The sequence below is a fragment of the Clupea harengus genome, chromosome 24 (assembly GCF_900700415.2).
Source record: "Clupea harengus chromosome 24, Ch_v2.0.2, whole genome shotgun sequence".
Taxonomy (NCBI): domain Eukaryota; kingdom Metazoa; phylum Chordata; class Actinopteri; order Clupeiformes; family Clupeidae; genus Clupea; species Clupea harengus.
This window is the reverse complement of record NC_045175.1, coordinates 12830064-12841604: the sequence shown is the minus strand read 5'-3', so window position 1 is coordinate 12841604 and position 11541 is coordinate 12830064. Positions and strand designations below refer to the sequence as shown.

Genomic DNA, 11541 nt, shown 5'->3' with positions numbered 1-11541 from the left:
CTGAGTGAATATATTTTATTTACCAAATAGTGGAAAACAATTCTGTAAGAAGATCAAGCAAATTTACTAAGGTTAGAACACAAAATCATTTAAAAAGGGACTACATATGTATTTCATTAGTCATGATTATAAAATGTCTATGAAGAGACTACCAATAAAAGAAAAGAAATGGAAAATGGCTTTCAGTTTCAAGCTTGTCTAGAATGTGCAGAATTGGAGATGCTCTGCTCTTCCCCCAGACCACCAGCTGGGTTTGATGAGCTCCCCTAGGCTCTAGTCTCCACAGTGCTGTAGATCACAGAGAGCTCCCCCTCTGGTTGGTCAGGAGAACTGCAGGAAAACATCAGAACATTGACAGAGAGCTCACCACAACTAAAGCACATCATTGTGAGATCTGGATATTATATCTAGTGTGGAGTTATCTTGTAGTTCACTATTCTAGACTTCACTAAGAGCAGTCTGGACATGACTGTTTCCAGACTCAGTAACTGAACAGATATAAAGACCTGAAGTGCCCTTTAACCCAATCTAGCATTCAATTATGTAGGGAACTTTGATGTATAATGGAACAGCTACAAACCAAAATAACCTACATATATGCTCACATAAAAAAGTGATTGTGTTGTTTAACCAGGTTTCTAGTCTTTGAAGGTCATAGACTCACCCATATGCAGCAGCAACCTTTTTGAATCGGACGCTGGCGTACTGGACGTCGTCCCCCTGAGCTCCTGCAGTCTCTCTGGAGCGCCGGGGCTGGATGGTGGAGTACTGAACATCATCCTCTGCTCCTCCTGCAGCAGCAGCACTGGGGGGATCAGCAGCTCTGCTCTGGCCAGACCTCTGGAAGTTAAAGTTGGAGGACTGAACATCATCCTGACCCTTCTGAGATGATTACAGTAATGAAAACATTCACCAGGCAATGTAACTCTTTCAACTAAGAAAATTCAAAAATATATAATTTATTTTTCCGCTAATAAAAATCAGATACATGATCAACTCACCTCTTTCTTGCTGTCTCTTGTATTCGTCTTGTGGAACCTTAAAATGTGATGAATGAAAGAGACATTAATAAATAAAATGAAAAAGTGAAAGTGAAACTGATTTGTACCTCAGTCAGGATCAGTACTGACCTAATCCAGACCAGAACACAGAACAGACCAGCAGCTCCACAGACTGAGACTCCTGCTACCACATACACTACAGGACTATGGTGTCCTGTGAGGGACAAACAGATCAGGAAAATAGTGCTATTTAGTATGACACAGAAACACACACAGATAAATACACATATCATGGAGAGAAAGAGAGGGAGAGACAGCGAGAAAGATGTATATGTGACAGACAGAAATAAGAGCGAGCTACCTAGATCAGTAACTGTGATGGACACAGCTGAGGAGTTGTCAGCTCCATGTTTATTCCTGGCTTCACAGTAGTACTGTCCTCCATCCTCAGATCTGATGTTAGTGATGCTGTACTGCTTTCCTGATCCCACTGGAGTGGACTCATTCACCTTAAACCAGGTGTAGTTCCCAGCTCGTGGTTTGGCATAATTGCTGCAAGTCAGAGTCACTGAACCTCCCATGAGTATATCAGTTGGTCTGACAGACACTGTGATGTTCTTTGGAGAGACTGGACAAAGAGGAACAGCAACAACAAATAATAACAACAACAAAACCACCTCTTGAGCAATATGACTATTAGTTGGTTTATTCCACAGGGAGTAATGCACTATGGGTGAGTGACTGATGAGTGTTTTTGTTCATACTTACACATGACATTAAGCTTCACTGGTTTAGATGGATGTTCACCGTGGTCTTTAAATGCACAGGAATAGTTGCCTTCATCGGCAGGACTGACATTCATGAGCTTGAGTTGATTGTTGGTTGTTTGTTCACCAGGTAACTCTTGTCCATTCTTCCTCCATATCACTACAGGAGTTTCTTCATTACTGCAGGTGGTCTTACAGGTCAGTGTCACCTCACGTCCCTCAAGCACTGGTCCAGGGATCTTGGCTGTGAGGTCTTGGAGGGATGGAGAGTTAGACATGATGAAATATGAAATAATATTTGAGAACCATGCACATTATAGTAACGGTAAGGGTAAGTGCTGTGTTACTGCACGCAAATGACTAAAATAGTGTGATATTGGACATTTACCTGTGACTGTCAACTGAACTGCAGGTTTGCTTTGCCAGTTTTGTTCTTCCTTATTTGTCTCAATCCTTGCATGATACTTTGCTTTGTCCTTCTTGTTCAGTTTACTCAGTTTCATTGAGCAGTTGTTGTCATTGTTCCAGAAGTACTGCACACGACCTTTGTAAGAGGTTTTAGATATGAGGTCAGAGGATACCTTTCCTTCCTGGGGGTCAATCAGCCAGAAGACTTCAGTGACTTTGACACCAGGAGGATGAGTGAAAGTGCAGGGCATGACCACTGATGATCCAGTCACAGCACAGATTTTCTTATGAGGGATAGTCACCTCCCATTTCCTCTTATCATTGGCACCTGAAATTCAAATAACACATCAACAATAACAGCTTTCCTGAAGATCCAGTCACAGCACAGTTTCTCTAATGAGGGACGGTCACCCAGTCTCTCTCTCACTACTATTACTGACGACATCTGCAAGACAAACCCCATTTGGTTACAATGACCAGGTGTCTTAGTTAAAGGACCAGTATGTCATGTATTTACTTCCCTAAATCCTAAAATGACAATAATTTGATGATATATAGGCTTCTCATACAACAATGCAGCAACCACTATGTTCTCTTTTGACATTTCCATTCTGGAGCAGAACATCTTTGTGTGTCTTCACCTACATGATCCCAACCACTGCCCACTGCCCATTTCCCAAATACCCAATACCACAGGTTGCCAGATATGACACAAATGTATAGGCAAACACAGCGTGCTGCAGCTATGGAACCGGATCAACAGAGATAACATTAGATTCTAAAGGCCTTGGCATCCTTGGCATCCTCATCCTCCAAAATATTGGAGATGCATTTGAAAGATGGAGACATCTTAAAGCCCAGAAGGATTTTAAGATGGATGCCTAGTTGGCCAATGTTCTTCTGAATAGGTTAGCATGGGCTTCCGGTTTGACCATGAGGAGATAGGTCTTAGGACAACAGAGCTCCCTGCTTAAGCTTTCAATATAGCGTATAAAAACTACACTGAGGCCATTTTCGATCATCAAATTTAATTTACAAAACATTACTTTTATATTGAGAAGATATATACAGCATATTAACCATATATACTGAAAATATGAGCAAGCAAAGATCTTTGTCCTCTGCTATGCCAAGAACCACTGTTGCTACTAAAGTCACCACCATGGCTAGTCATGCTTCTAGTGAGGAAACATTAACTCCAAACGGAGTTTCCATAAGTGAACTGGTTGCTGAACTGGGCAAACAACGAACTTCGCTGAAAGAGGACATTTCTGCCTTAATTCAAGAGTCTGAATAGGTTAGCATGACATTCATTTCTCAACTCTATCACACAATTCAGTTATGTTTCAAGCATACCATCTGCACTTCCTATGACTGACACTATAAACTAAAACTCCTTACCTTGGACGATGACTAAGATGAGAAGCAGAGCCACACAGGGAAAAGGGAAGGGTGTCATCATCGCCATAGTGACCTCCACACAGAAGTCTGCTAACTGTCTGAGGTCATAGAGGAGACATACATGGCAGCTTGTTCACAGGAAATACATGTGCTATACGTCTCCAGTGAGAGAGTGCAAAAGTCAAGAGTAGAGTTTTTGAAGTTCCTGGTGAACATGCACATATTTTAAACAATGATCATTGCATACCTCATCATGAGAGTCTTACTGTGCTGAGTGCTGCGTTCAGTCAGTGAAGGAGCAACACTAGCTGCTCTGAGCGTTAATAGAAGCAGCTCTTGTGGTTGACTGACATACAGGAACAAACAGCCCTATTTAACCTGATGATTCTGTGCATAGACTGTGCATGTGTGCATGTGTCTAAGAACACACTGCATGCTGAGTTCAGTTTGTAAATGAGAAAGAGTTTGCTGTAAGAGTCTTACCGTGCTGAGTTCAGTCAGTAGAGTGAAGGAGCAACACTAGCTGCTCTGAGCGTTAATAGAAGCAGCTCTTGTGGTTGACTGACATACAGGAACAAACAGCCCTCTTTAACATGATGATGTCATGACGTCTTTTTTGGGTACTTCTGTTTTTTGTTTATGTCTTGTACAGCAGCACTGAACAGAACCTTTTATGGATGAACTCTTAGGAAGGGTTGGGGAGGGTTTGTCATGCATGCATATGAGAGCATTGATTAATTAATTGATTGTTTTATTCAGTGTGGGATTCACACACCACACTCACTGAGAAATGGCCAGCCAGATGGAGAGTGACAATAACATAGACATTCATGCCAGAAAAATATATCTGTTTGATTTGAACTTTTGTACATGCATTCCATTATACAGTATATGTTTGTTTTTTATAATCCTTGACTGCACTATAACTTCACTAAGCACAAGTAGAAGGAGCAGCTACTCTGCTGTCAGCTCCCTGACCACAGACTACAGTTAAAGAGTGTGAACTCCTCCCATGGGTAGCTGACCACACATGTAGAGTGTGAGCTCTTTTCTCACGAGCAGTGAATATAAATAAACTCAAACACTTTGACAATGTGACTGAGAGGCAGCCTCAGAGCTATGGCAACACTATGACAAAACACACAAATGAAATACGTCAAATGACTCTAAAATGATATTATTACATGGTGTAATAAAAAATGCCTCAGAAGAATTACTTTTTCTTTATTTTAAACTGGAAATGAATGGTATACAATATCCCTTAAAAGGACGTCTTGTGCACAGAAGTCCATGCATACAAGACCTTAGCTCTCTGATGAGTAACACAAGGGAACCCAACAGAGCCTCCATTGACCTGCAGGGTAAAGAGTGCCCTCTGCTGGATGTGAAGTATAATGACACCATTAGAATCACATTTCAGCTCTCCACAGGCAACTCCTCCCCCATTCTCAGCCAACAAATGAACTGAAGAGTCTAACGGCCCTGTTTACCCCTGATGGACTTTTCACTCATTGTGTTAAAGAACATGGTAATCATAATAAAGTCATATTCAAACACATTAAGACTTGGTGGTGAATTTGCAATGGATGAGTGTACATAAATAAACAACATACCACCTCTGTGGGTTATTTAGAAATGCCAACATTTTAATTCAAGCACATACTGGGAGACATGGGACCCATACAAACCAGCACCCTCTCCTAGAACTGTTCAAGAGTAAAAAATCTCTTATACTTTTGGGTTACATATGGATGTTGAAAACACAGCATACTGTTACAGAAATAATATGGTGCACAAAACAGTTACAATGTTAGAAGAGGAAGAGTTTCAACAATTTTTATTAATGATTATAAATGTTTGATTGAGATTAAATAAGACCCTCTGTCCCATATTAGAATGCAACAGCTACATCACAGCAAAAGTCAAGCAAAGGCATTTAGTACTCAGACAGGTACAATAATCATACAAGGTATTTGTGCAGTATACAAATCTTGAATGAAGAAAGCAAAGTAGCCTCATGGAATACGATTACAGTAGAATACTATGAACCGATAGTTCTACTCTATGAGATACCACACAATAGTTATCATAGACACAACAGATTCACACTGAAAAGTTTTAGGTCAACACACTTATCTAGTTTTTCAGAGTCTGTCGGATCAGGTTGAGTTGTGTTGGGGTTCAGGCTCTGCTAAACTGCATCAGGTTGGGTGGGGTTGGGGTTTAGGCTCTGGTAAACTGCATCAGGTTGGGTGGTGTTGGGGTTCAGGCTCTGGTAAACTGCATCAGGTTGGGCGGTGTTGGGGTTCAGGCTCTGGTAAACTGCCTCAGGTTGGGTGGTGTTGGGGTTTAGGCTCTGATAAACTGAACTCATCTTGATGGCACCAGAACGTCCTCCCTGAGGATCATTCTCATAGTCCACATCATCATCAAACAAAGACAGAAAAAGTGTCAATATCATGATGCTATTCACAATAATTTAATTAACAGACACTTCTATCCAAATCAAATGACAGCAGAGTATAGATCCCCATTATGATCAGTATGTGGGCTCCCTGGATGTCAGGCCCATGACTTTAGTGTTGTTGGCACTTTGCTCTACCAGTTAAGCTACAGAAGCTGGCCATCAACATGCAGCATGACCTCATAAACCCAAAAAGTCTAAAATGACAAGAACACATGCGATGCTTGCTTTCTTTCTTGAGTACTGAAAATCATCTTAACCTTAATCTAATTTATATACTGTATGTGTACACTAATACAAATGAGAAAAACTCACCTCTTTCTTGCTGTCTCTTGTATTAGTCCTGTTGAACCTGTTAAAATGTGAGATTATAATAAATCAAATGAAAAAGTTAAAATTAAACTGATTTTTACCTCAGTCAGGATCAGTACTGACCTAATCCAGACCAGCACACAGAACAGACCTGCTGCTCCACAGACTGAGACTCCTGTTACCACATACACTACAGGACTGTGGTCTCCTGTGAGGGACAAACAGATCCGGAAAACAGTGCTATTTAATGTGGAGCAAAAACACACACAGATAAAATAACATGTCAGGGGAGAAAAATAGAGAGATGTATATGGGACGGACAGAAATAAGAGAGAGTTACCCAGATCAGTAACTGTGATGGACAAAGCCGAGGAGTTGTCAGCTCCATATTTATTCCTGGCCTCACAGTAATACTGTCCTCCATCCTCAGAGCTGATGTTATTGATGTTGTACTGCTTTCCTGATCCTACTGGAGTGGACTCGCCCACCTTAAACCAGGTGTAGTTCCCAGCTCGTGGTTTGGCATAATTGCTGCAAGTCAGAGTCACTGAACCTCCCATGAGTATATCAGTTGGTCTGACAGAAACTGTGATGTTCTTGGGAGAGACTGGACAAAGAGGAACAGCAACAACAAACAATAACAACAACAAAACCACCTTGTGAGCAATATGACTATTAGTTGGTTCATTCCACAGGGAGTAATGCACTATGGGTGAGTGACTGATGAGTGTTTTTGTTCATACTTACACATGACATTAAGCTTCACTGGTTTAGATGGATGTTCACCGTGGTCTTTAAATGCACAGGAATAGTTGCCTTCATCGTCAGAACTGACATTCATGAGCTTTAGTTGATGGTTGGTTGTTTGTTCACCAGGTAACTCTTGTCCATTCTTCCTCCATATCACATGAGGAGTTTCTTCATTACTGCAGGTGGCCGTACAGGACAGTGTCACCTCACGTCCCTCAAGCACTGGTACAGGGATCCTGACTGTGAGGTCTTGGGGGGATGGAGAGTTAGAAATTATGAAATATAAAATAAATATCTAATTTGTCTCAACATAATATTTGAGAACCATGCACATTATAGTAACGGTAAGGGTAAGTGCTGTGCTACTGCACGCAAATGACTAAAATAGTGTGATATTGGACATTTACCTGTGACTGTCAACTGAACTGCAGGTTTGCTTTGACAGTTTTGTTCTCCCTTATTTGTCTCAATCCTTGCATGATACTTTGCTTTGTCTGTCTTGTTCAGTTTACTCAGTTTCATTGAGCAGTTGTTGTCATTGTTCCAGAAGTACTGCACACGACCTTTGTAAGAGGTTTTAGATATGAGGTCAGAGGATACCTTTCCTTCCTGGGGGTCAATCAGCCAGAAGACTTCAGTGACTTTGACACCAGGAGGATGAGTGAAAGTGCAGGGCATGACCACTGATGATCCAGTCACAGCACAGATTTTCTTATGAGGGATAGTCACCTCCCATTTCCTCTTATCATTGGCACCTGAAATTCAAATAACACATCAACAATAACAGCTTTCCTGAAGATCCAGTCACAGCACAGTTTCTCTAATGAGGGACGGTCACCCAGTCTCTCTCTCACTACTATTACTGACGACATCTGCAAGACAAACCCCATTTGGTTACAATGACCAGGTGTCTTAGTTAAAGGACCAGTATGTCATGTATTTACTTCCCTAAATCCTAAAATGACAATAATTTGATGATATATAGGCTTCTCATACAACAATGCAGCAACCACTATGTTCTCTTTTGACATTTCCATTCCGGAGCAGAACATCTTTGTGTGTCTTCACCTACATGATCCCAACCACTGCCCACTGCCCATTTCCCAAATACCCAATACCCCAGGTTGCCAGATATTACACACATTTATAGGCAAACACAGCGTGCTGCAGCCATGGAACCGGATCAACAGAGATAACATTAGATTCTAAAGGCCTTGGCATCCTTGGCATCCTCATCCTCCAAAATATTGGAGATGCATTTGAAAGATGGAGACATCTTAAAGCCCAGAAGGATTTTAAGATGGATGCCTAGTTGGCCAATGTTCTTCTGAATAGGTTAGCATGGGCTTCCGGTTTGACCATGAGGAGATAGGTCGCAGGACAGCAGAGCTCCCTGCTTAAGCTTTCAATATAGCGTATAAAAACGCCACTAAGGCCATTTTCGATCATCAAATTTAATTTACAAAACATTACTTTTATATTGAGAAGATATATACAGCATATTAACCATATATACTGAAAATATGAGCAAGCAAAGATCTTCGTCCTCTGCTATGCCAAGATCCACTGTTGCTACTAAAGTCGCCACCATGGCTAGTCATGCTTCTAGTGAGGAAACATTAACTCCAAACGGAGTTTCCATGAGTGAACTGGTTGCTGAACTGGGCAAACAACGAACTTCGCTGAAAGAGGACATTTCTGCCTTAATTCAAGAGTCTGAATAGGTTAGCATGACATTCATTTCTCAACTCTATCACACAATTCAGTTATGTTTCAAGCATACCATCTGCACTTCCTATGACTGACACTATAAACTAAAACTCCTTACCTTGGACGATGACTAAGATGAGAAGCAGAGCCACACAGGGAAAAGGGAAGGGTGTCATCATCGCCATAGTGACCTCCACACAGAAGTCTGCTAACTGTCTGAGGTCATAGAGGAGACATACATGGCAGCTTGTTCACAGGAAATACATGTGCTATACGTCTCCAGTGAGAGAGTGCAAAAGTCAAGAGTAGAGTTTTTGAAGTTCCTGGTGAACATGCACATATTTTAAACAATGATCATTGCATACCTCATCATGAGAGTCTTACTGTGCTGAGTGCTGCGTTCAGTCAGTGAAGGAGCAACACTAGCTGCTCTGAGCGTTAATAGAAGCAGCTCTTGTGGTTGACTGACATACAGGAACAAACAGCCCTATTTGACCTGATGATTCTGTGCATAGACTGTGCATGTGTGCATGTGTCTAAGAACACACTGCATGCTGAGTTCAGTTTGTAAATGAGAAAGAGTTTGCTGTAAGAGTCTTACCGTGCTGAGTTCAGTCAGTAGAGTGAAGGAGCAACACTAGCTGCTCTGAGCGTTAATAGAAGCAGCTCTTGTGGTTGACTGACATACAGGAACAAACAGCCCTCTTTAACATGATGATGTCATGACGTCTTTTTTGGGTACTTCTGTTTTTTGTTTATGTCTTGTACAGCAGCACTGAACAGAACCTTTTATGGATGAACTCTTAGGAAGGGTTGGGGAGGGTTTGTCATGCATGCATATGATAGCATTGATTAATTAATTGATTGTTTTATTCAGTGTGGGATTCACACACCACACTCACTGAGAAATGGCCAGCCAGATGGAGAGTGACAATAACATAGACATTCATGCCAGAAAAATATATCTGTTTGATTTGAACTTTTGTACATGCATTCCATTATACAGTATATGTTTGTTTTTTATAATCCTTGACTGCACTATAACTTCACTAAGCACAAGTAGAAGGAGCAGCTACTCTGCTGTCAGCTCCCTGACCACAGACTACAGTTAAAGAGTGTGAACTCCTCCCATGGGTAGCTGACCACACATGTAGAGTGTGAGCTCTTTTCTCACGAGCAGTGAATATAATTAAACACAAACACTTTGACAATGTGACTGAGAGGCAGCCTCAGAGCTATGGCAACACTATGACAAAACACACCAATGAAATACGTCAAATTACTCTAAAATGATATTATTACATGGTGTAATAAAAAATGCCTCAGAAGAATGACTTTTTCTTTATTTTCAACTGGAAATGATTGGTATACAGTATCCCTTGAATGGACGTCTTGTGCACAGAAGTCCATGCATGCAAGACCTTAGCCCTCTGAGGAGCAACACAAGGGAACATAACAGAGCCTCCACTGACCTGCAGGGTAAAGAGTGCCCTCTGCTGGATGAGAAGGGTAATGACACCATTAGAATCACATTTCAGCTCTCCACAGGCAACTCCTCCCCCATCCTCAATCAACAAATGAACTGAAGAGACTAAAGGCCCTGTTTACCCCTGATGGACTTTTCACTCATTGTGTTAAAGAACATGGTAATCATAATAAAGTCATATTCAAACACATTAAGACTTGGTGGTGAATTTGCAATGGATGAGTGTACATAAATAAACAACATACCACCTCTGTGGGTTATTTAGAAATGCCAATATTTTAATTCAAGCACATACTGGGAGACATGGGACCCATACAAACCAGCACCCTCTCCTAGAACTGTTCAAGAGTAAAACATCTCTTATACTTTTGGGTTACATATGGATGTTGAAAACACAGCATACTGTTACAGAAATAATATGGTGCACAAAACAGTTACAATGTTAGAAGAGGAAGAGTTTCAACAATTTCTATTAATGATTATAAATGTTTGATTGAGCTGAAATAAGAACCTCTGTCCCATATTAGAATGCAACAGCTACATCACAGCAAAAGTCAAGCACAAGCATTCAGTACTCAGATAGGTACAATAATCATACAAGGTATTTGTTCAGTATACAAATCTTGAATGAAGAAAGCAAAGTAGCCTCATGGAATCCGATTACAGTAGAATACTATGAACCGATAGTTCTACTCTATGAGATACCACACAATAGTTATCATAGACAAAACAGATTCACACTGAAAAGTTTTAGGTCAACACACTTATCTAGTTTTTCAGAGTCTGTCGGATCAGGTTGTGTGGTGTTGGGAGTCAGGCTCTGGTAAACTGCATCAGGTTGGGTGATTTTGGGGTTCAAGCTGTTAAACTGCATCAGGTTGGGTGGTGTTGGTGTTCAGGCTCTGGTAAACTGAATCAGGTTGGATGGTGTTGGGGTTCAGGCTCTGGTAAACTGCATCAGGTTGGGTGGTGTTGGGGTTCAGGCTTTGATAAACTGCATCAGGTTGGGTGGTGTTGGGGTTCAGGCTCTGGTAAACTGCATCAGGTTGGGTGGTGTTGGTGTTCAGGCTCTGGTAAACTGAATCAGGTTGGATGGTGTTGGGGTTCAGGCTCTGGTAAACTGCATCAGGTTGGGTGGTGTTGGGGTTCAGGCTCTGGTAAACTGCATCAGGTTGGATGGTGTTGGGGTTTAGGCTCTGATAAACTGCACGAGGTTGGGTGGTGTTGGGGTTCAGGTTCTGA

The 11541-nt window shown here is 41.3% G+C and overlaps 1 protein-coding gene across 1 annotated transcript; it reads right to left on the bottom strand.

Annotated features, from left to right (window-relative positions):
• Positions 1-992: 992 nt before the first annotated feature.
• LOC116219244 (B-cell receptor CD22-like) lies at positions 993-2836 on the bottom strand. The gene is made up of 5 exons (XM_031562407.2): positions 2157-2836; positions 1770-2021; positions 1363-1629; positions 1131-1215; positions 993-1038 (listed from the first exon to the last, which is right to left on the bottom strand). The coding sequence occupies exons 1-5, from the start codon at positions 2425-2427 to the stop codon at positions 993-995; spliced, it is 921 nt and encodes a 306-aa protein (XP_031418267.2). The 5' UTR covers positions 2428-2836.
• Positions 2837-11541: the final 8705 nt, after the last annotated feature.